This window comes from Acanthopagrus latus, chromosome 17, assembly GCF_904848185.1.
Source record: "Acanthopagrus latus isolate v.2019 chromosome 17, fAcaLat1.1, whole genome shotgun sequence".
NCBI lineage: Eukaryota > Metazoa > Chordata > Actinopteri > Spariformes > Sparidae > Acanthopagrus > Acanthopagrus latus.
In genome coordinates, this window is record NC_051055.1 from 21,120,939 (window position 1) to 21,146,829 (window position 25,891).

Below are 25,891 nucleotides of genomic sequence, written 5' to 3' on the forward strand. Positions count from 1 at the left end.
GATGTGTGTGTGTGCTTGTACTGTTGTGTGTGTGTTGAGACTAATGTAGTATTAATGCTGATGAGGCCCCACAGCTCATTAGCAACAGTGAGTGGTATTGAGTTGCTCCTGGGGACAGGGACACACCAGGACACACACACACACACACACACACACACACACACACACACACACACACACACACACACACACATATGGTACATCCTCATCAGCCATTAGCGTATTAATAACCATGAACACACACGCACATTTTTGCCAAACAATGACCTTTACCCATATACATGGTCTGACAAAGACACTCGAAGCATACAGAGCAAGAAAACATGCAAACATATTTATCTAAAGAGCCTTTACATTAGCATCCCGTATTCTTGAGTACACACGGACGCAGACTCACACACACAGGAATAATTTTGTGCACTTGGTCGCTTGTGTCCAGTGAAATACAGCCCAGCATTAGTCCTAATCAGAGGCCGGTCGAGCTGGCCACTTAATCAGACCTATCACCTGGCGAACACACACAGAGAGGGATGGATGGGGTGTGTGTGTGCATGTGCGGTTGTGTGCGTGGGCAGTTAATCAACACATCAGCAGGAATAAACACATACAAACCACCTGACTCCATTCTGGGTATTGATTTATACCTCTTTCTGTGTTTTCTTGCCGCCTCTCTCTCTCTCTCTCTCTCTCTCTCTCTCTCTCTCTGTCTCTCGCTCGCTCTCTTTCAGTAACATACAGATGATGCACATACTGAGAACTCAAGCATACTTGACCTCTGCATGGGGGACATCCTGTTGTGTGTGTGTGTGTGTGTGTGTGTGTGTGTGTGTGTGTGTGTGTGTGTGTGTGTGTGTGCGGGGGGACGATCGGTCAGTGGTGGCCTGGCTGTGATCAGGCTTGGAGTGGGCTTCGCTGCACGCCGCCAATCACCCACATCAGCCTAGGCAGTCAAAACAAGCCTCTGAACTCCCGCTGACCATATTGAACACTTGATTAGCTGATTTTAGTGCCTTTTTTCACCCAAGATTGCCTGATTTATTCAAAGAAACAGCTCAGAAAAAGAAAGGCTCTGCGGCACACTCTTTACATTCCCATGGTCGGAGGGACCGAGTCGGAGCAAGACACGCAACGTCTGGGCCGTCTTACACGCCGAGATGACTGCGGTCTCATAAACACACCAACAATGTGTTTTCGCCAGCCGCTGTCTTTTTTTTTTTTTTTTCTTTCGCTGTTGATTGCTGCAGGCTGTCACCTCTGGCACCCCGCTCATGTGCCAGTACATTTAGATAATAAAAAAGACCAATAAAATCCAGAGGTTTGATTGGGTGTCTCCCCTTAGCCCAGAAGAGCGGACGACTAAATCAGGGGTCCTTCTCTCCATTTCATTTAGCTGATAAGATTTATGATAATGAAGGGGTCCTATTAACCTTTGGGGTTCCACTGCTGTCCTTCAGAGCGAGGGCGGATGAGAGTGCTCACCGATCGGGGGGTTTCAAGGCACAGGCGGCGAACATGTCTCGCTATAAGCAATGTCACGTCATCGCAAAATGCACCCTCCGGAGTGCTTAGACACACACACGCAGCTCACACACACACACAGCTACACCTACACAACAGAGACTCTTCAGAAGCCGCGCAGCCCTTTTGAGAGAGTTGAATGCATGTTTAATCTCCCTCCTCTCTTTCTCTTCTCGGCATTTTCTCTTTTCTTTATCCCCTCTATCCTTCCTGCTCTCCATCCTTCTCTTGGCAGGAGCGCTGTGTTCTGAAATTAATCTGTTGTACTCCACCACCTCTTCTCCCTCTCATTCCCTTGTGCAATCTCTCTTACTCTGCCTTTCTTTTATAAGTGCATGGGTCCCACTCGTTTTCTCATTGCTTGTGAAAGCAAATGCCAGGATATTAGAAAAAAAAATGCTCAAGATATGATTGATTTTAAACTTGAAGAACATATTTCTATAGATTTTTTTTTCCTGTTTCAATTTACATTTTAGATATGGATGCACCTCCAGAACAGCTGCTAATTGCTAATTACATCTAACCATGCTGACAATATTCACTGGTTGTCTGTAAATATTAGGGGGCAAAGAGAAAGGGGGGGGGATGACAGAGGGAGGCGTAAACCCCTCCTTCTTCTGTACAAGGGCTGCACCCCTCTGTCCCTTTGTCTGCTTGTAAAGGGGACGAGGGAGGAGGCGCAGAGCGGGGGGCGCCGAAGGAGTGACTAAGTGACCTCTCTCTCCCCTTTCTTTTGACGCTCCCATGTTCTGTCCATTTTGTCGTGCACGTCCCTCTCCCTCCCTCCTCTTTCATCTTCTTTCGTTCCCCCTTTTTTCAGCCTGGTTAAGTCGCCATGGCTGTTGGCCTCGTATGTCCCGTCCTCTCTCCCCCGCTCCCTCCCCCTCGCTCTCCCCTCTCCCCGCATCTTTGGCAGCGGCAGCCTGGTTGCCAAAGTGTCTGTAGGACACATTAAGGCCCATAAAAGCCTAGTCTGCGGTCGCTCTCTTAACCACCAGTCAGAGGTAGTGTACAAAAGTGACTTTAAATGAGTCTGTGATTACCCTGGAACATGGAGAGACGCTGAAGTGGCCAAGAAAGTGTGAGACAAGGCCAGAGCGTCGGAAAGAGGGGAAGAAAGAGCGGCTCTTGGATGATTCTTGAGTCTCTTAAGGAAAATTGAACAGAAACGAATATTTGTTTCTCCCACAGCTAAGAGCTAAAAAGGCTACCTGAGTGGAGCGAGCGTTGAAAAGTTGTAAGCCGAATTTCCTGCCCCCCCCACCCCCTTCATCAGAACCTGCTTGGGCCCTCCCTTCCCCATCATCCCTCTTCCTAATTGGCCACATGCTGCCTTGAGTGACAAGTGTAATCATCAGTCAAATTATGATGGGGGGAGGAGGTGGAGGCCAGGGGAGGTGGAGGAGGTAGAGAGGAACAGCAGAAGGTGGCGAGGGGGGTTGAAAGGAAGTGCTTTGATCAGAGATAGAGAGGGGGTGAGCGGGCAAACAGACAGAGCGACATGGAAACCTGCTGTCCACACACCTGCTGCTTCATAGATGGGCAACATTAGCATCCACAGTGTACCACTGAACATCACACACATGCTTTCTAACAGCCCTCTGTAACCCCAGTTAATGGGAAAAATGTGTATTGATTGTCGTTAAGAGTGTAAATAGCAGTGACCTTGGACTTTTTTCATTCCAAACTGAATAGCAACTAACCTCCTCTGCTACGGTGCGACTGCAACACAGACTCGAACAATGAAATCACTGGGTGTGGTAGCAGCGTAGACTCTGATTCTCACTTGGCCAGGCCAGGTCCGTGTTATATTTGGATGTACTTTGTTAGCAAGAGCAGATGTTAGCTCTCCAGCCAGCTAACGAGGTTTACAGTAATTAGGAGTGCTGATGAAGCGCTTTGATTCTCCGGCTGTGGCGGCCCGCTCATTAGCGGCTAGCTAGCTAGCGCTGCAGCAGGCGCTCCAGTCACATCCTATTAGGCGGCTCAATGTACACTCTGAATTAGGAGCGGGAGATTAAGTGGAGATGAAAACTGTCTGCGTACACACACAGATAAACGCACACACGCAAGCGGGCATGTGCACACACACACACACAGGCACACATAGACTGTTTGAAAAAAAAAAAAAAGAGACCAGAAAAGTCCACATACACTCGCCGTTATAATGAGGTCAGTAGAAGAAAATTCCTCCTTTGGAACCAACCAAAAATTGAGTAGGATACTAATTGGAGCCGGTGTTGCACTGAACATCCCTCCAACATATGCATCATGGTGTGTAAGAGCCAAGCATTAACAAGCTTGTGTGAGTGTGTTTATCAGAAAAAAAGAACAAATGCACCAGGAGGAGGGGAACAGAATCACATATTTCAAGACAGAAGACAAGTTTGTTCATGTGTGTGCGCATGAATCTCCCATTATCAAATCCATTTCCCTACGCTTCCTCCAAATTACAGACAACAAAAAAACAACCTTGAAAAATTCTTCCAAAGCCTTTTATTCCCATCAGTTCTTCTCCTCGCTTTTTCATCAATACTTCCCACATGCTCCTTTCCCCTCTCTCTCTCTCTCTCTCTCTCTCTCTCTCTCTCTCTCTCTCTCTCTCTCTATCTCTTCGTCTTTTGTGTGATGGAGTGATTATTGAGGACATGGCTCCTGTGTTTAACGCTGGTTGATGAAGTCTGCCTTTGTCTGTCTGTGCTAACCTGTCGCAAACGGGACACCGCTTATAGCAAAATCAATACACAGAGTAGAAGATGGAGAGAGAGAGAGAGAGAGAGAGAGAGAGAGGCCTGGCAAGGGAGTCAGAGGAAAGAAAGAAGCGGGGAGGGGTTGAAGGGGCATTCGAAGGTAGATAAATGCAATGAGAATGAGAGAGAGAGAGAGAGAGAGAGAGAGAGAGAGAGAGAGAAGGGATAGAGCAGGAAGTGACTGAAAAGAAAAAAGAAAATTTAAATACTTGACGCTGCCGAAATGCGTTGACGTCGAATGGCCGGTGTCACTCATGGCACCTCGTTGTGTAGAAATCAGGGCATTTATATGTATGTGTTTGTTTTGCCCGCGCGTGGCCTTGACCGAGGGGTGGTTGTATCACTTGCGGTGTGTGCATGTGATTGTTTAAGTGGGACATCCCCTATCCGTGTGTGACAATCAGCGTGTGTGTGAGGCTCCTTTTGATTCCGCTCCCAGGAGTCGAAGCCAGTGTGAAGAGGAGAGGGGAAGCGACAGAGGGACGAGGAGAAGGATGGAGGAGGAGAGAGAGAAGCATAGGATGGGGAAACGGAGAGGTGTAGGGGGTGAGGAGGAGGAGGAGGAGGAAGAGGAGGGGGCAGCAGTTGTGTGAGAGAGGCACAGCTGGGAAATGAGAAATGCAACCCCCCCTTCCCCTGTACACCACCACCTTACACTCACACATACGGTGTGCGTGCACACACACACACACACACACACACACACAGGCACACACGATCCCCATCTCTTTATCCTCCCCTCAGGAAAAAGGGGTGGAGGTGGAGGTGGAGGAGGAGGGGGGGGTTGAAGGGAAGGGAAGGGAGAGGCGGGGGGGATAGGAAGAGATGGAGAAGGGGACAGATAGGGGCATTAAAATTCATGGCCTTTTTTTTATTTTCCCTGCTGAAAATCAATAGTGTTTACTATGAATGAGTGGAACAGTGGACAACAGTGGTGCCGGGGGGACAGAGAGAGACAGAGAGGAGGAGGAGGAGGAGGAGGAGGAGGAGGAGGAGGGAGAAGAAAGGAGAGGGAGTGAGAGAAAGAGAGAAGGAGAGGTAAAGAGGAGGAGGGGTGACTTTATTGCGATAGGCAGAAGCACCAGAGGCCAAGGTTAAAGACCAGCAGGGCCAGAGAGGCAGAGGGATGGAAGCACTAAGTAAATTCAGTTGTCTTCTAAAACAGACATACTGCCCTGTAAATGCATATTTACTACCGGCCATTATAAGAATGTAATGTAATTTAAATCAAAATGTGCCCCCCTCTGTTCTGTCATGCTCCCTGCTGTAATACCGGCTGTTGGTCCGTCTTCAACTTTTCTAACTTTTTCTATTCCTCATTCCTCGCTCCAGATGACCCCACCTTTCAAAAAAAACTGTGTGTGTGTGTGTATGTGTATTAATTGGCAGCCCGAGAACACCACCGGCCCTCTCACAAACAAACAGCAGACCCGCACACATAAACACACACCAGGCCAGTTCACATTGAGTTGTTCAGCAACCCTGACCCCGTTTCCTGCGGCTGAAAGCCTAGAAGTTCAGGATGGCTTACCAGTGTTTTGATTAAGCACTGCCTGTGTGTCTCACACCACTTGATCAAAGAAGAGAAGCAGTGTGTTTTTATCCTTATTTTTTTTTCCTTTTTTTTTTTTTTTTTCAAAGTTTTCACTGGATGTGTGGCCACTACATGCTTCATCGCAATCAAAGCTTTTAAAACAGTTATGTTGTGTTTTTTGTTTTTGTTTTTTTTTTGCTGGAGGAAATGGATCATTTACGACCGCCAAACGCTGCTTCTAAATTACGGAAAAAACTTTTGTTTTTCTCTTTTCTTTCTGAGAGGAAAAATAGGCTGCATCTTGTTCCCCCTGTATTTCTACATGTACGGTATCAGATTCTCACCATTGAGTCTTTGGGGTTGTTTTGCGTTCAGCTGCCACGAGTGTGCGCGTAGGAGTGCATGGCTGTAAGCCCCCGTCATCGTGCACACACTACTGCATTATCGTGTGTGTGGATGTGTGTGTGTGTGTGTGTGTGTGTGTGTGTGTGTGTGTGTGTGTGTGTGAGCTATGCAGGGAGCGATATATATATTCAGGCAGCTCATGCATTATGGAGAGTTCAGGTGAGACCGTCTAAATGTGAACTGCCGGTATGTGGAGGGTTCAGGGCCAATCTCAGCGAAGCCCTTTGTATTCGCATAGCATCTCCATTTCAAAACGGCCTGTCAAAAGCCAGCGTCATGTTTTATTCAGCAAAAGATATTGATCACATATTATGCATACGTACTGAATCTATATTGCATACCAAATCTCAGCCTTTGATATGTATATGATACTGCAAATAAGCCGCATGCAGAATATAGGTGTTGGATATGTGCATAAACTCTGTGCATCCATATATATATTTTTTTCATCGCGGCTGCAGTTACTTGATGTGGTATGCAGTGATGTTGATCAGCTGATGTCTTGTTTTCTGATCAAAGGAGAGGGCAGGAGTAGGCAAAGTGCATCCATTCAGCCGCCATTTCTGTGTTATGTGTGTGTGTGTGCGCATCAGTGTGGACTCTGCGTCGTCTGCGGGGATGAGGAGAGTTTGCCGAGGTCAGAAAGGCACGTCGGTTCTCTCCCGTGGGCTTGGGCGTGTGTGTTCATTACTCCGACGCCTCAAAAGACCAAAGTGGGTGTTGTGTGCTAACTTCAATTTCTCAATCCACTTACCGAGCTCCTAGCTTCTTGGTTCAAAATGACCTCCAAGCACCCATATACATTAACAGCCGGGATTTCACTATACCAGCGTCTCTTTGTCCATCAACATGTTTTTCCATCAATAGTTCTCAATGTGTTAAACCGGAGACCCGAGGCCATCTCTTCCTCTCTATCATGTGCCGGTTTTTACCATCACGTAGCGTCGGTGCCGCACTAAATCTCCCTTCTCTAAATGACTGGAGTGGATGAGAGGTCAGAGTATATGGTTGGGGGGGAGGACAATGCAGGCTTTAGCTGTGATGGAGCTTGCTTTTTCACCCTTTATGAGCAAAGGTGGCCCATTTGTGGAATGGGACTAGAGGAAGGTAAATGCTGGTTTGTTATGGAATGGACGTATTTCTTGAGTTTTCTTTTTTCTTCCCCTTTTTAAGGTTGGACTCAGTGTTTCATCTGCTATCTACTCATACCTCTTGAATTTGTTTTTTTCAGCCATCCTGTCCACCCCTCTTTCTCTCTCTCTCTCTCCCCCTCTCTCTCCCTCGTTCCCTCTCTCTGTACGCTGTTCCCTTAGCGACCGTTTCCAAGGTGCCCATTCCCAAGGGCTGGAGGAGGGGTCCAGTGATGTCCTGCATGCATAACTCTACACCTGTAATTCATGTCCCGTTCTCCCTCCCTCTCTGTCTTTGTCACACTTTTCTTTACTTGCTGCCTTCCTCCTCTTTTTTCCTACTTTACTATTTTTTTTTGTTTTCTTTTTTTGCTGGGAGTGCATTGGTTATAATTGGGTATCATAGTTATGCTTTGCACATGTGAACAGCCTAAGAAACCTAGGCTGTAGTCTCTGGAGTACTTCCACTAATTATTTAGGTTTCTTAATCAACTCACTGTGGCTGGCATGGTGAGAAATCAAGAGAGAAATCAAGCAGATGATCAGAATTCAGGTTTTTTTATGTTCCATGTGAATGCCAACCCCCCCCAACAAAAAAACAAGATAAGGCTCAAAACCAGGATAGTAATGCACATGTAAACGCTCGTCTCAAGTCCTTTCCTACACTTTTCCCCTCTCTTTTGTCTTGCTTCCTCTTGTGGTTTTTATTTCATCTCCGAAACGGATTTCTCACCCTTTTCCCGCTAGAATAAAATTCACTTTTGATTTAGGAATCGCTTTGGTTTGTTCAAGATTTTGATTCAAACTCTCGGTAACGTTGGTGTTTTTATTTTAACAGTCCGGAACAGTGACGCTTATCTTTTCACTAGCTGTTAAGAGACAGACAGTTGAGCTGCCCTCTGTCCACAGTGTACAGGACTCTCTACATCTGCTCCATGTTTAAAAGGTCATTTGTCAAACCTGACATTTTCTGCCCTTACCAAAGGTTTCCTCAATATCCAGCCTGGCTCCCCCCATTCGCAGTTTATGTTTTTTCATCTGTTTGTTTGCTTTTGTATAAACCTTTTCTGACAATGCGTTCCTCTTCAGTGTCAGAAGACATCGAGAGAGTGGGAAGCTGAATTCTATCATCCTCTAATGTTCAATAAACTAAGGAATGACAGATGAGGTCCCCCGTGTTGGTGTGCGCGTGTGTGTGCGTGTGTGTGTGTGTGTGTGTGTGTGTGGGTGGGTGGGTGGGTTGCCTGGGTAATGGGGCCAAGGATTCCATGAAATTTAAGTTGCAACCGGAAGTGTGGTGAGTGGGTAAATGCACACACACTCAATGGGGTCTGATTAGGGATTAATGCGCATGCGTGTGGGTGTTCGGTGCATGTGTGTGTGTGTGTGCATGCGTGCGTGTGTGTGCGGTGTGTGCGTGTGTCAGCGGGATGTTTTTACTCAGCACAGGTTGTCACTCTCCTGTTTCCCCCCGTGCGCCTTTTGTTCCACTCCTACTCCACCATTTTGGTTTTTGTTCCGGACAAAAAGAGGCCCCACAGCAAGGCCCCCTACCTGAGCACCTCCTCCCTCCTGATATTTTTCAAAGCTCCCCCTCCAACACTCCCTCTCCACCCTCTCTCATCTGAAATCCTTTCTCTCTTCACCCCTCTCTCAAATTCAAATGAGCCTCACTGGCATGACCAAAATTAAGTAGCCCAAAGCATGTTGCACAAGGTTTGCAATATAAAAACAATCAAATGATTTGCACATTTCTGCACTCTGAAACACTATACAACTACATTAGTATGTTTTATATTATAGTAAAACAAAAGCAGATCATTGTAAACACATCTTTATAACATTACACAAATAATGTTATAAAGATAAGATATAAAAATAGGAGAGAAGGAATGGAATAAAAACAAGATTTCTTTTAATGTTAAAAAGTAAATATTTAAACAAGTGTCTTTTTTCTCATTCACAGCTGGAAACATAAACGTGCTCATTATTTTCAATTTTCATTGTCAAAGTACTTTATGCAACCCTTTTCTCTTGTGCAGCAGTACTCACCAAGACTGGCAAACGCACTTAAATGTGTAAAATTGGTGGCGTTACCCTTTAATAGGAGCACGCAGTCGGGCTGAAAGCCCAGGAAAACTTGTACATCATGTGCTTTGTGAGCAATTTACATTGGAATAAACGTAGCACCGGCCTCAACACTTCTTGTTGCCAGTTTTCTTTGGGTTGCCAGATTTGTCTCAGATCAGTTTGTGGTCAGTCAGCGTGTATTTAGTTAATGCCTTTTTCAGTCTCTGTTTATCTGCTCTGTGGTGATGGGAGGGCTCCGGTGGGCTTGTTGAATGAACTCTGTGGTTGTGCTGACAAATCAATGATAAAGAGTAATGACATCAACAGTGTAATGTATCTCCTCGTGCTTTCATTGACTCCCTCCATCTCCCCTTTCGATTCCCCTCGTACTACTTATGCTACTTTGGGTCTTTGACTTTGTTTTGCACCATAAACTATGTTTCTACCTCTTTATGTTTGTCATTATATGTGTCTTTTATCTCTGTCGTTTGTTCTCTCTATTGGTCTGTCTATCCTCTAACTCCCTCCCTCTCTCTCCCTCCCTCTCCCCCCCTCTCTCTCCCTCTATTGATCCAGTCATAGTTTTCTCAGTCTTCACAGTACTGGGCCGCTCTAATCAATACAGATAATTGTCTGCTCTCTCTTGATGCCAAACATAGTCTCCCCTTCTCCCCTCTCCCTCCCTCCCTCCCTTTTTTATCAATGAACCCCGGGCTTCCCTCACCCCTCCTCACCCACCCCGCCTCACCCCCCCTCCAGACGGGGATTCCCCCGCCCCTAATGACGGGAGAGACCCGGCTTTCTTTACCGATTTTCTCCCACCCCGCCCTCCCCCACATACACACACACATCCCCGCCTCGCCCGCTACCTCCCTTTCCTCCCTCGTTCATCGATTACCGTGAGAGTCGGGGCCCGGCCGGCCCGCCCTACAGATGTAAACACACACAGCGCTCGTGTTGTGGTTTAGTTACCGTTCGACCGCTCTCCGTGTGCGGGCCTTTTGGTTAATCAGTGGGATCCAGTGGTTTTCGACTAGTTTCCACGGCTTTCTGTGATGACTGCGGATCAGATCTGATCAATCTACCATCTGACCTATGACCTCTCATCTCCAAAATATGATCCCTCATAAGTCTCATTTGTGAAGTCAAGGCAAGACATCCTTGACCGGTAAAAGTCCCCAATCGATATTCTAACTGATCCTCTCTTTTTTTTTTATATCTAGTGTTAATGGAACATTGGCCCCACCAGGCGATGCCATCACTGCTAGAAGAGTCCAAGTCAATTCTATTTATTTGAAGCACACACATCTCTTAAAAATGCTTTATAATCTGGACACCTCTATCCTAGGAAAACCTCCACAAAACAATCCTTCGACGGGAAAGAGAAGGAGAAACTTCACATGGAGCAACATCTTGTCCTGGATGGACAGACGTGCAATAAGTGTTGTGTATGCAGAGTAAACAAAAGCAGCAGTATTAGAATTACAATATGGAGAAACAGAGCAACAATATTGGATTGAATTTATTAGGTAAATATGAAGTGTAATAAGTTAAAGAGTTTCAAGAAAGATGTAAAAGAGCGAAGACTGGAGCGAAGAAGCGAATGTACACAGTCGGACCCAGTGCAGCATTCATATTCTGTCTCTACATATGAAATCCTGAGTGTTTAATAATGCATCCACCCATCCAGGCAACAAGGCAGGTTATAGGCCTGCAGGTTATTGTACTCTGTGTGTATCTGTTTGTGCAGGTGCACGCACGCTCCTGTGTGTGTGTGTGTGTGTGTGTGTGTGTGTGTGTGTGTGTGTGTGTGTGTGTGTGTGTCTTCTCTACTATGAATCAGACGTGTAGCATCAGGCTGAAGTCTCTGATGTATACTCTATCACTGAGCTCAATCTGGAGCTGCACGTAAACCACACAAGCAATATCAATGACAATATATATATACAGTATATGTATCCAATGTTTACACAAATATCTCATATCCACTCACATCTGCTGCGACTGATAGCCGAGGCAACGCCGCGGTGTTTCTGTTTGGTCTTTACCACGAGAGGAGTAAGTGAGATGGAGCTGGGAAAGGGAAGAAACCGTTTCAATCACGATGTCGGTCCTACATAACGTGATCCGCAGTAAGGTGGGAAAACAAAAGATAGCAAGACCAAATCATTTGTGTTGGAGTTATGAATATGTTTGTGCAATCGCTGAGTTATCTGTGTGATTGCATGTGGATGAGCGCGTGCATGTGTCCATCTGAGACCAGTGGAGAGAGTCTGGAGGCTAGGCTCAGGTTTACACGTGTGTGATCAGACTAAGCAGGGCTTAAAAGGGCCAGCAGCGGGATGGAGAAGAGAAAAGAAGGGTGGAGGGAGGTGAAGCGGGGGAGTTGTATTGTCCTGGAGGAGGTTTTTAGGGGGGGACGGGAGACAGCAGGGATCCTCCTCATCCCCTGGGAGTTGAACCTACAACCCCCTAACCTTCCTCTAGCCCTCTGGTCATGGACTTGAACCCTGTAACCCCCCGATGGACAATCTGTTCTTCTCCCCAGCCTCACTGCAGCGCTGTGCATGCCATTAACGGATAAATAGGCTGTCTGTGCGTGCGTGTGTGTGTGTGTGTGTGTGTGTGTCTTCCACGTATGAGTCAAGTGTTTGGTCAGTTGGCCGTGGCTTTGACATTGGGTCTTGCCCCTTGTTATTTAATGCTTGTCAAACAGGAGAGTGAAAAAAGAAGCCTGAAGCACAGTGATTTGTTTTATTTAACTCCCAGATATTTGTCTTTCTGTTACAGAAGCTTTTTTTATAAATAGATAAAAAAAGATGTTTTCACATTGAAATAATTAGTATTGTGTGCCATCCACATGTGCTCTTCCTGTCTCTTGTGTATCACAGCTCTCCTAGTGTCCCTTTAAGTAGGACAGAAGCAGGTTTATGCATGTTTAAACCTGGCTCATTCTTCACCTGTCAACAAAATCATTCTCACCTGGAGAGGGGGGGGATGGAGAGACAGTAGGGAGGAGGACAGTGAGAGGGGTAAAAGAAGAAGACCGGAGCTGATATATTTTTCTTTTGGCCATTATCTTCATTTATTTTTTTTGCTCTCCTTTATTTCTCTATTCCTTCCCTTGTTTGTGTTTGTGGGCTCTGCTTATCAGATCCCAGCTCCATTCAGGGCCTCAGTCAGGGGAAGAAGCCAGACGCCTCCATCTCTCTTTCATTCAATCTCTCTGTCTCTCTCTTGCTTTTCCTCGTGCTCTCCCTCTCCTAACCTTTGAGAATAAGAGCCTTGAATTTGAATTTCAGAGCGAGCTAGCGAGCAAGAGGAGGGTTTGGAGGAAGGAGGAGGGGTGGCGGAGCATGAGAGGGAAGGAGGGGAAGGCTTGAGGGGGGTGGTTGCCGGAGCCGCGGTCGTTGAGAAAGGGCCTGCTCAGCGCGTCCCCCGGCCTCCCCCCTCAAAGGGGCCCCGATCGATACAAACTCGGAGCAATAAAGCTTTCCCCCTGTCATCTCTGCAGAATACAAAGCAGAATAGAGAGAGGGAGAGAGAAAGAGAGGGAGAGAGAGAAAAGAGAGAGAGAGAGAGAGAGAGGTGAAAAGCTGTTCCGCTAGCCAGACCAATTTCCTAACCCCCCACCTCCTCCTCCTCGCTCCCCCAACACACCATCACCACCACCTCTATCACCCCCTTTCCTTACCTCCTTCTTTTTTATCTATCGCTCTTTCACCTCTTCCCCCAAATGCACAATATATCCCCCCTGACTGTATGGCTGAACAGCTATCTCTCCATTATAAATACAGCATGAATAAAGTATACAATAGATTCCCCGTTTCCCCAACTATCTGAAAGAAAGGTAGAAAGGGGGGAGACGAGGGAGAGAAAGAATGGTGTTGTGAAGAGGAGTAGAACAACCAGGGTGGAGGGTGGATGGGAAACAGGAAGGAAGGATAGTTGTATCTGTGGGATGAAGTGTGTGAGTGTGTGTGGATGGGAGAGGAGGGAGGGACAACGGGGGGAGAGGGATTTCACCCAGAGAAAGATGGATGTAGCGATACAGGTAGAGAGGAGGTGGAGGAATATTGATGAGGAGGAGGTGGAGGAAGAGGCAAAATGTGTTGGGGATGGGTGAGGGAGCGAGCAGGGGGAGAAAAGAGAGGGAGAGGTGAGGGGGTCAAACAGCAATCCCTTGAATTGAGAGCCAATTACTGTAATTGTAATCTGGATTCAAAGCATTGAGACACAGCAGTGACAGGCTCACACAGCGCACAAAACAGACAAAAGACAGTGTGTGTGCGAGTGTGTGTGTGTGCATCTCTGCGTGCTGTGTTGATTGTTCAGTGAAAGTGCAGATGTGCATGCATCTTGTGTGTGTGTGTGTGTGTGTGTGAGTGTATATATGAGTCCTTGTCTCCATTCTTCTCCACTGAATGGCAGTGCAGGAGTCAGCCTGCCAATCAACTATTGTACTCTTGTCAATTTAATAATATTTCTGAGCGCTGACCTCCAGCGCTACAGCCATCGCTCTATGTGTGTGTGTTTGTGTGTGTGTGTTCCTATATATTTCTTATGTCTCTTCCTTTTTCACCTCAGTCTAACCCCCACCCCTCCCTCCCCCCCTCTATCTCCCTCCCCCGGTCCCTGTCTCTCATTCTCTCCTTTATTAGAAGAAGATAGTGCGAATCCTTCATCTCTCCTCCACTAATTCTCTCCGTTATTGTCCCTCCGTTTCGGCCCCTCCGTCTCCCTGCACTCCTTCACTTGTGTCCTCCTTTTCTTTTCTCGCCGTGATCTATATTGCTTGGTGTTTTTTTTTTTTTTTCCTTGCCTCCTTCCTGTCCTTTCTCGTTATGCCTCAGCTTTCTCCCATTCTTTCTTTTCACTGTATCGGCTCACGCCGATGTCACATCCCTATCTCTCCTGCCCTCTTTTCTCCCTCAGACCTCATCCCTCCATCACGTTATCTCAACTTACTCTCCCTCACCTTCTTTTCCTTTCCACCCCGCTGATGCTCCCCAACTCTTCCTGCCTCGTTTTTCGACATTGTCCCTTTTTGCTTTTTCATCATCATAGGCTCATTTTGTCAACTCTATATCCCCCTCTCATTCCTCACACTCCCTCCCTCCCCCCCTCCTTCCTTCCTTCCTTCCTTCCTCATCCCTCTCTCCCTCCCTCCGCCCTGTTCGTTCCCTGGGGAGGTCAGTAATAATGGTAGTGATGGAGTGAGAGAGGGAGGTGCGATTATTGTCTTGTCGGGAGTCAGAGGAATCGATCGGCCCAGAAATATGAGGCGCGAGAAAGAGCCGCTGTGTCAGATACAATAACCACCCGCTCCCGGGGGCTTACACACATACATACACACACACACACACACACACACACACACACACATTTAGACACAAACCCGTATTCGACACGAACATACACATTTATTTGGTTCGACGCGAGTCCAGACACTGACACGCACGCACATTCCTACCATCTTTCTTTTTCATTAACGCAACGCACACCACATGCCTCTTCTTCTTCTTCTTCGGTGGTGGAGGAGAGCGGCGAGGCAGCCCAATCATCTACATGCTTTGATCTGAGATAAAGCGCAGAAGTAGATCTGTTCTGATCATTCTTCATGCACAGATAAAGGGCAAGGCGAGGAGAATCGCTCACACACCTTTCACTCACGTAGCTATAAACAGACATAAACACACACATAACACGCGCACGCCGCACACACGCTCACACTGAGACCTTTCACTGCTGTTGCCTGGCAACGTGGCCGAGTGTCCAATCCGAGTGGAGAACAGTGGCCAGTGATGTCACAGCTGCTGCTGACCAGCAGGTCTGAGAGAGAAAGAGAGGCAGAGGAGGAGAGGAGAAAGTTTAAATTGGAGGAGGAAACGGGGGGAAGGTCGTGAAAAAAGAGTGGGATGATGATGAGAGGGTTTGAAGGAGGAAGAGGAAGAGGAAGGTGAAGAACGGGGCCGAAGTGCAAGGGGGACGGGTGGGCAGAAAGCGCACAAAAAGACCACCAAAGTACTCCCATGTTGGTGTATTCTAATTGGCTGGATATGAAGGCTAGTTTCATGAAAAGCCTGCTTTGTCAGTGTAAGTGAACAGTTCAGTCCTAAGTGGCCTCAATGCTCCTCGAGCCAGCGAAGAAGGCCGCCTCCTCCCGGTTGTCCCTCCACTCTTGTGCTAGAAGGAGAAGAAGAAGAAGAAGAAGAAGAAGAAGAAGAAGAAGACGAGGTTGTGATGGGAACGAAGAAAAAGATTTGAGCTTCAACCTTGGCAGCGCCGTGGGAGAGAGCGGTGTCTGTCTAGACAAGCCCAGCTCCCTATGGGCTGCCGAGATGATATAGAGAGGAGGGGAATGGTGTGTGAGAGAGAGAGAGAGAGAGAGAGAGAGAGAGAGAGAGAGAGAGGAGGATGGAGGGGCGGAGGGGGCCAGAGGAAAAGGAGCTATTGAGAGGTATTAGGACAGGAGAGGGATAGGTGTTGTAAAGGTGTAGGCGGCACGTATGTGTGTGTGTGTGTGTGTGTGTGTGTGTGTGTGTGTGTGTGTGTGTGTGTGTGTGTGTGTGTGTGTGTGTGTGTGTGAGATGGCGCAGGTCCCATGATAGCCAACAGTGTGAGTGTGTTTTAGCCCCTGCTGCTTCTCATACAAAACCTCAACCTCTGTAGTCTCCACACTGTTAGACCCACTGTTTATAATCCTGCGACTCCTCATGGGGCTACACCTGCACACGCTCACACACATCCATACACTGGACTGGATTTTAAATCTCTCACCTTGCAGAATAGAGTCTTGCTGTTGGACTGCGCACAGGACTTGGTGGGTCCATCACTGAGCCCGTGCTTTTGTCCCCCTCTATAAGAAGAGGAATATGATGGATTATATGAATTAGAGCCTGTGTGTGCTCCAGGCCCGAGGCTGCACTAGATATAGGTGGACCGAGCCGCGGAGGGGAAGCTGAACTGGTTTGGAGACCTCCGAATTGTCCCTGCGATGACCCATTATACACAAAATCTCCTCCCACCTGCCTCACCCCAAGCTAACATCCTTTCTCTCTCACCTTTTTTCCCCCTTCCTTTTTTTTATTCCCCTTCCTTTACTGGTTTCTCCCTCTACCCCCAATCCCCCCTTCCCTGCCTCTCCCTCTCGCTCTGACAGTGGAGTGATTGATGGCGCTCTAGAGGCCCCAACCTCCCCCCATCCTCCTCCCTGGGGTCCCACTATCAGATTGTGTTTGTGTGTGTGTGTGTGTGTGTGTGTGTGTGTGTGTGTGTGTGCGTGTGTGTGTGTAGATATATAAATGTGCGTATGTGTCGGTGTGTTTATCATCGCACTGACATAACTTCAGCCAGTGGTCAAAACACACTAATTATAGCTCATATTCCCTATTTAAGACAATCAATGCGACACATTTTTTTTTTTTACATATATATTTTTTATATTTCTTTTCCCATAATATCACAGTTAATATCTCATGTTGAATTGAGGCCATTTGCCACCGGCCCAGTATCATCTAAGTGCTGCCTCGGCCTGACCTCCTTGGAGCAGGAAGGCCCCCCATGGCCTTGAACTGTACACACACACACAGAGCACACTTAGCCACCCATTGTAGCTACCCAAACAAGTATGCACACACAGACACGCACGGACAAAAGCACACAGTGTGGTAGTTACGTGGGTAGATTGGAGTTTGAACAAAGGTCACGGCCAAAGCCAGGCTGCCCAGACGACCTCTGACCTGGAGGAACGCCCCCTTTGCCGACACGCAGTCTGTCACCTTCCTCGGACGGGCTCGGCCGATGAGTTCACTCACACACAAACGTCCCCGAATAACGCTCTCGATCGCAGCTGATTACTTACAGGTAGACAAACATAACTACGTGTTCACGCTCTGATGAAGGCCAGAACATCAATAATGAATAATAATAATTGGTTATTATTAGGGTGTAAATCACCAGTTTCAGCACGATACAATGTTCATATCAATTCTTTTGAGAGTGATAACAAAGTCTAGCTTGATACGATTGTGAATTGATTCGATTCAGGGGCCTGCAATTAGTTTGAAACTATACCATCTGCACATCCAAAATATTGGTTGCAGAAGAAGCTTTTGACCATTAAAAAAAGCAAAACTAAATAGTTATAAATATTTGTAAGCAACAATGTTGAGAAAGATTTATTTTAAACTAACACACACAAAACACAGTTAAGCAACAGTCAACAAGAGTGTTACATTTGGCTCAAAGGGACAAAACATTTTTTTTAAAAAGTGTTATTTCAAAAATAATGATATGAATCATTGTTTTAACTTTGAGTCAATCACATTGGATCATTGAATCGATATATCGAATCTGGATCATTGGATTGTTACATGTCTAGTGATTATGAGGAATTGCCGGTGGGTTTCCAGCCTGCAGGTGTCGGATTGTGATATTTTGTTTTATCAGCACTACAATAAAAGAAAGAGCTGGGGAAGCAAATCCTGCTCAGGCTGTGACTAATGATTACAGCAATTTCTAGATGGATGAATAAATAAATTGTCTATAAATTGTCATAAAACCACAACTAGGTCCAAGGTGGCTTTCTCAAATGTCTTGTTTTATTAGATCATCAGGCCAAAACCCCCAAAACATTCAGTTTACTGTTATGTTTGATGATGAAAGATAGAAAATCTAAATATTTGCGAGGTTTAGAATTCAGCATTTTTGCTTGAAAAATGACCAAAATGATCAACCAACTATCAGAAATTATGGCAGTAAGTAGTTTAGGGAAGAATTGACTTTATGAATTGATTTTTTTTCTTTCTTTCTTTTTATGGCTTCACAAATTCTTTGTCGTCATGACTGAATAAACAAACTGACCTTAAAGGACAACACAGTTTCATACTGTTTGACTTTGTTCATATTTGGCGGACCCTGCCACCTCTCTAGCTTCAGACAGTGTTCTGGGGAACTTATTTTCCTCCGAGAACAGCTCGTTTATTTTGTTATGGAGAAGATATTTCTGAGTTTGTATTATTACCTCATTGATAATATGAATATTAAAATTCTGAGTTTGAATTTCTTCCCCCAAACTACAAAGTGCGCTTTTAATTTTCTTTTGGTAGACTAATCATTAATAAACAAATCATCTCAGCTCTAAATTCAGCTGTTTACCACGAAATGTTGTGCCTTTTCTGAGTTTGTCGGACAGCTCTGCGCCCATCTCGCCAGAGTTTCCACACTGATATTTTCTTCATGGGGAATCTATATATTTTAACAGGTCAGAACATCAGTATTTTGTATGTATGTGAGGACAGATTTTTAAAAAAAACCTCTAGCACAGTGCCGTATGCACTTGAGAGTGAGCGTCTATCCACCAGCAGTACATTGGGCTGTTGTAAATCACCACATAAAGTATTTATAAGGTTAAACTTGGGAACTCTGCTGCCGTTAGCTTTTGAATTAGTGAACTCAGACCAAGGGAGAAGGAAGGAGAGGGAGGGGGGAGTGATCAGTGGTCCACCGACAGACGGACCCTGTGTGGCGATCAGGGTTAGAGGATCAAGAGTGCCACCTTGTGGTGGGCTCGGGTTACAGTCAGGGCAGCACGTCCACGCTCTCTGGTATGAAAATCTAGAAAGTATTTCTGCTGAAACGAGCTGTTCTGCTTCCTCGAGATTCACATTTTCACTTATTGAGCAGGTTCTGAGGGTGGTAATCCCAGTGGGCGGCACAGATAGTGGGTCGTATCCACTTTATCTACAATGTTCCACTTTCATGCCACATCTACCCGCCACATGTGGCAATTCGTGACTTTCTGTGGTGTATCACTGTGTGCAGCCCACAGTGTGGGGTGGTCAGTGGTACAGTGAGTGATGTGACTGAGTTTTTCCTTCCGCTCGGGCTGGAGTGGAGCTGTGGCTGGTAGATGAGGATGTCTCACATCTTCTCTTGTTGGTGTCGACCTCCCTCAACAGACCACCTCACACCCACTGATGTCCTCGCTAACAGCAACCCCACAGCCACAGACACAGATATCACAGGAAAAAAAAAAAAAAAAAAAACAGAACAGGCTCCAAGAGCTTGTTAAAATCTCTTAAGAGTTGAGGAGAAGCTCTGATCAGATGAGCTGTAGAAGACTTTAGAGGTCATGTGTGGTGCAAATGTATCACTCGCTCTTTAGTCAGAATGTCAAGCTTGCTGTTTTTCTCTTGCGTGCGTGAGTGAGTGAGTGAGTGAGTGTCTGTTTCCAGCCGCGCCATCACTTTCCGTCGGCAGCCATCATCCCCCTCTTTTTCTTTTTCACCTCGTCTATCTCTTCTATCTCCTCGCTCACTCACTCACTCTCCCACTCTTTAACCTCTTATGTGTCCCCCTTTCTTTTCTTTTTTTTTTTTTTTGTGTTGTATTTTCTCTCCTCTGTCGCGAGTTCCTATTCTTTTTAGGCTGACTTCCTGTTGTGTTGCAGGATGTGGGGAGGAGGTGGGGCTTGGGGGGTGTGGCTGTCATGTGTGAGAGAGAGAGAGAGAGAGAGAGAGAGAGAATGGAGGGAGGGTGGGAGGGAGGGCGAGTGATTCTCTCAACCATATGATTTAATACACTCCTCCTTTTTGGTTAGAGAGAGACGGAGAGAGGGAGAGTGAGAGTTTTCTCTTTAACGTAGCGCACGCACACACACTCTCACACACAGACACAGATATGACCAAGACAGCAGCAATAGCAGCAAAGGACTTCTCCAGTATGTGGTTGCCAGGTGAGTGACTGTCTGTGCAGCCCTGTCTTTGCTGGCCCTCATTTACCAAGACCAATTAAGCTTTGCGTGAGGGAGAGGGCACTGTGTGTGTGTGTGTGTGTGTGTGTGTGTGTGTGTGTGTGTGTGTGTGTGTGTGTGTGTGTGTGTGTGTGTCTGTGTGTCTGTGTGTGTGTGCGTGCGTGTGTGTGTGCGTGTGAGTGTGTATGAGAGAACTGTGTCGGCACTGTTGATTAATGCCACTGGGTCTAACAAGCCCCGGCTAATTAGAGAACATCAAAGAGTGAAAGGGGGTGCGAGGAGAAAGATGCGGACGGATGGAGGGATGATGGATGGAGGGACGGATGGATGGAGGGGTGGACGTCTGTCGCAGGCAGAGGGAAAGGTCAGACACCTCGCCAGCCCATAGAATGCCTCGCTGACTGTGTGTGTGTTTGTGTATGTGTCTGTGAGTGTGTGTGTGAATTCAGTAAAAAAGTTTTTTATGGATATTTTGTGGATATTTTTAATTTGTGACGATAGCGCAGATTTTCTTTAAATTGTTTGTGTTCAATTTACAGATATTTAGGCTTCTGACTTTATCCCTGTGCAAATTTGAAACTGGTCTTAACTTTGTGTGTGTGTGTGTGTGTGTGTTTGTGTATTGGATGTGTCGGGGGGGTTGCACTGAAATTTGCTTCATCAGCCCTCAATTTGTGTCATTTAATTCAAGACAAATTTTTCAGAGCACTCAAATACAAAAAGACACTTCTTTGAAAAATAAGACAGATCATCAGAAAGAGGAAATGCCTAAAATAATTGTCATTCTCAGTAAATTGATACGAAAACAAAGCCCACACTCTTCACCTGGGGCCTTGTCTTAGTGGTCACCTCAGGGCGCGAGGGGTGACAGATGCAGTCACAGTTGACCGACATCGACTCTCAGAGAAAAAAAGTACAGCAGCCGGCTGTCAGCTGACTCACAGATTACCAGAAATAAATGTTTTAAATGTCAATTAGCTCATAATTTTGCTGTGCTGATGTGATTTCTAAGACGCTGACAAGTCTCTTTGACGATCTTTGTTGAACGAGGAGTGATTCATGGCTTAGAAAATCACTGACTCACTTCCTAACCTGTTGTGGTCAACACTGCGACCTTCGCTAAGTTGCTCGGACCAGGGTGACACATCGTCAGCATCAAACTGCAGCGAAGAAGAAAACACCACAATGTAAATAAAACAAAAGGTTCATATTAGGGCCAGAAAACTGTCTGTATAAAATGTGTTATTCATTTTTTCTTGTTTGTACAATAATTTTTAGATTTTACTTTCTGAGTCATGTGTGACTTAGCAGTTTAAAAGTTTTGTTTATTTAGGCTCGAATTATAAATTCATTAATAGGAAATATAGTTGGGCCTCTTCCCCCCAATTTTTTTAATCAATGGTACATTATATATAGTCATCTTGCCTCCCACATTTATAACCCTACTCATCTGCTCACACTGCGTTTCTTTACAGATTTATGTAAGTTCAGTTTAAACTGTCAGGGGGGCTTCTTTTCCTTCTATTTATGAGGGAATAATAAGCTCATTTTAAGTCATGAGCTGACAACACAGCCAACAATGTCACAGCCTTGATGTTCGGCCGCTGCTGCTGTGACATCTCGGGTTGTCTTGCTATACTCTTAAATTCAATTCTTAAATTCATGTTTTTTTATTAGTTCAGCTCCTCGTCTCCTCCAATTTTGAACATACCTAATTTCTTCTCCCTCGTCCAGACGTGCCGAAGCCGCCGACTTCTTTGACGCCCAGTTTTTAGATGGAAAATATGTCTTGTTTGCTTTTGAAATCCGTCGTTAGAAGACGTGATGACTCCGGTTCCCAGACACCCCCCTTGGTGTTGGGGTTGTGTCCTGAATCAGGAAGTGGGGTGAGGGGTTCTGATAGTGGTGGTGGTGTGGGGGGTGTTCAGGATGCTTGCAGCGGAGTTTCATCTCAGCCAAAATACCCAGAGGAGAATAACAGAAACAGTCCACGCTGAGCACAGACACTGTTGTTCCTCGTTCTTTTTTTATTGCATCACTTATTCATGACACAGGATTATACAGCATTAGGTCTGGTCTGTTTAAGAAACAGTGAGTGTGGTGTAGCTGTCTGGTCTCAGCAGGTTAAAGATAAACCCAGAGCTTTGCTGTAAGATTAGCATATCCTGTAACAGCTTAATGATGGACGAAACGTGGACATAGTGATTTAAACTCGTAGCTGGAAAATAGCTTCTTGTGCAAATGAAGTTTTTTTTTTTTTTTTTTTTTTTTTTTACACATAGATGAGCGAGAGATGCTGCTTCTGTCTCTCAAACTTTTTTTTGGCAAATCAACTTATGGCAGAAGCAGACAGTTACAGCTCGTGTGTGCAGCAGTGTGTAGTAAAAGTGAGAGAGGTCTTAAAAGATAAAGTGAAAGAGTGAGAGAAAGAAGGGAGAGAGAGAGAGAGAGAGAGAGCAGGCTAATATTAATAGCCTCGCTGACAGTAAGTGTTGGGTTTAGCACTCTGCGTTCAACCCGGTACAAGGGGAAGTCGGGAGGGGAAGTGAGAAAAAAGACACAGCATCTTGATATACTGTCCCACCACTGTATTACTGACCACATTATCCACCATGCTACTGTCTGTAGGCCATTTTGGACCATGAATCAATACACACCTTCCCCGGGTGTCCCGCAAGCGTGCAGTGCAGTACTTTGGGAACTACATATTACGGCTGTTTTATGAGCTGGCCAATCATTTTATATGGTGGATTTGGCTTTGGTGTTGTACACCGCACATGTTGATGATTTCTGATCTCTGCTACAACTCGGCGCCCATTTATTTCTGTTTTGCATGTAAATGCGTGCGTCTTCAGCGGAAGACGTTACATATAGGGTGCAAATTCTGTGGTTTTTAAAGCCAGAAATTGGGCAACACTGGACATTTTAAGACACATCCTATAGCTAAAACCGGACCCCCTGTAATGCTGGAATAACCACCAATTGACCCTAATAATAGATTAACCAGATGCTGCGTCCTCATCCTGGACAGTGACCGAATTAACTCTTTTTTGCAGAAGTCCGTTTATTTAAGGGAAATCCTGCGGTCAGTCTGTGTGTGTTCCCTGACCCCGGGTTATACCCAGTGTGGCAGCAGAGTGGAGCTTCTCTAGCCGATCGCCGCTTCCTCCTTCCTCTCAAGAAACCACATGTATCAAAGTCCACTGTTCTCACATCTGATTCACCCAGACACATGTGTTTCTCCCACTTTTGAATGTGCATTCAGAAAGGGAGAGGTTCTTTTTTGTTTTTTTGTTGTTTTTTTTTTATCTATAAGGTCTTGCCTTTTTTGTAATGACTGCAGTGGATTGATGGTTTTGTTGTTTAGAAGTGGCATCAGGTCAGTGGTGGTCAGTGGAGCAGGTTTGTCATCCTCTCCGCGTGTCACTGCTGCCCCCCAATGGTGAAAACCGTGCTTGGCCAGTCGCAGAAATTGTCCAGTTCAGAGTGTATTCTGAGGCTGTCTGAATCGCGTTGATAAAAAGAGCGGTAACAAGCTGATGGGAACGTGAAATGATCTGCCTCAGTGTCATGAGAAGAAAAAACAGGACTTAGAGAGGAGAGATGAACGGGGGAGGAGGGGGTGAGAGAGGAGAGAGAAAAAGGAGGAGGGAGACTGAGAGTTTATTATGCAGGTGGCAGATATAATTAGTTGGTCGTTGGGCAGATTTGCATGTTTTCACAAAAGGGAAGTAGCTCTGCGTGTCTGCCTGTGTGCGAGTGTGTGTGTGTGTGTGTGTGTGTGTGTGTGTGTGTGTGTGTGTGTGTGTGAGGGAAGAGAGAGAGAAAACGAGAGAGAAAAAAAAGGTTTCAAATGGACACAACAAAAAGTTGTCTTACAGTTTGTGGTTAGAGATAAATAAAAAGTCTTGCAACACAAGCGGTTGATTAGCAACATTACGCACACACACGCAGGCAGGTATATAAACATGCCCACAACCGCAAACACACACGCGCACGCACGTATTCCCTCTTTCCCATCTTTCCTTCGCTCTCTCCCGCCACTCCTTTTGTCACAAACAGTGATAAAGTCTTGAATTGTGCGTGTTCCTCCCTGCGCTGCCGTTGCCATAGGGACTGTCCCATTGCAGTACCAACCAGGAAGTGATGTGGTCTCGTAGTGAATGACACACAACATGAGACATTGCTCCCACGTAAACAGCTTTTCTAATTTAAGAACAAGCAAACACCTTGAGGGCAACCCACTCTTTTGTTCAACCGCTAATTGGAAAGAATGAATGAATGTGGGCTCGATGTGACTTGTGAATGATTCAGCCGCACTGTTTGTTGTACAGTGTGTGTAGGCCCGTAGCCTGTGACCTGAAAAACACTCAACCCTGACCTATCTGAGATCTACACCCCTGGCCGTCCCCCGTCTCCTTGTTCGTCATCGAGATTCTGATCACCTGCTTCGTAAATGTCTGATATTGTGCTTCTGTCTGCACTTCTTCCCTGACACAGATTTAAGAGTCAAGCACGCTGACTTGTTTATCTTATCTATGTTCCTTTTTGACAGATATCAGGATGTCAAAGCCAGTAGAGGTGGAGAAAGTCGGGGCTGACTCACCACTGGAGGGCACAGGTAAGATGTGCTTGTTAGATACATGTGTGCCTTGTGTAGAAGTGGCTGTACATGCGTGACGCTGTCAGTTTTCTGTGCATTCTGAGCTCTCACGTGTGATCAATTTCTCACTTTTTCCTCTCCCTCCTACGCAGATTCAGAGCGGAATGGACCTGAATCAAATCACCAGGTACATCTGACTCCTGTCATTATTACGTTCATCTTCCGACGCGTTCACCTACATGGTTGATGCACGGAGACAGATAACAGTGACAGTGTGAAGGGTTGATTTTTTTCCATCGTCAATTAATGCGTTGGTTCTATTTTCACGCATTTCTTTTGTCCATGTGATGTCAGAAAATAAAAGACATGAGTCTTATTGTCTTATCTTAAGCAGTTTTTTCTTAATTTCTTCAGCAAAAAATATTCCTTCCCCATCACTTTTTAAAGCAGTGAAATACTGGCAGCCAGACAAAAACACTTTCAAGTCCAAGTCAGGTCCCAAGTCAAGTTACATATGTTCCAAACGGTAATTTTCCCAAATCCAAGACACGATGACTGAAGTCCACATCTCTGGAAAGTAATAAAGAATGTGCATCGCAGCTTCTCAGGAGACAACTTGAGGTGCTTGTTTTATTCAAAAACACTGCAAAATCCAAAAATATTAAACCAGCAAGTAACTTAAAAAAGCTGTAAATCCTCACATATTAACAACTGAAGGAAAGAAAGACACTAGTCAAATCAGATTTTAACTACACAATCAACGTGTCCAAACCAATCTTTAACTCAGTTTACTGTGTGTTTTGTCTCTTTGCTTTTGTTAAATTACTCTTCAAATACGAGTGGGGAGGTGGCGAGAGCCTGTAACTTTCAGAACAACACAGCTTGATGCATTTAAAGTCGTGTTTTGCAGCAATTTCTCACATGAATTTGTGTCTTCTTCTCCTCCTGTAGGCTCAGTCAATGAAAGTCAATCCCTTTCCCCTTTCACCAGCCCTGAGCAGCAGCAAGGTAAGAGTGTGTGTGTGTGTGTGTGTGTGTGTGTGTGTGTGTGTTCACATTACTAAGCTGCCTGTGCATGTCTGTGCGTATGTCTGGCCCTATGTTTGTGCATCTTTTGTGTTTTAA

General features: G+C 45.8%; 1 protein-coding gene across 11 annotated transcripts in view; it reads left to right on the top strand.

Moving 5' to 3' along the window:
- pou2f2a (POU class 2 homeobox 2a) overlaps positions 1-25,891 on the top strand; it is a 62,678-nt gene that overhangs the window by 26,688 nt on the left and 10,099 nt on the right. For 10 of the 11 annotated variants that reach the window (XM_037074904.1, XM_037074908.1, XM_037074910.1 and 7 more), the window contains 3 exons: positions 24,719-24,784; positions 24,919-24,953; positions 25,718-25,774. In XM_037074904.1, the coding sequence (XP_036930799.1) occupies positions 24,719-24,784; positions 24,919-24,953; positions 25,718-25,774 (158 nt within the window). Of the gene's footprint in view, positions 1-20,027; positions 20,146-24,718; positions 24,785-24,918; positions 24,954-25,717; positions 25,775-25,891 lie in introns of those variants that run through there. The other variant, XM_037074913.1, reaches the window with a different exon arrangement.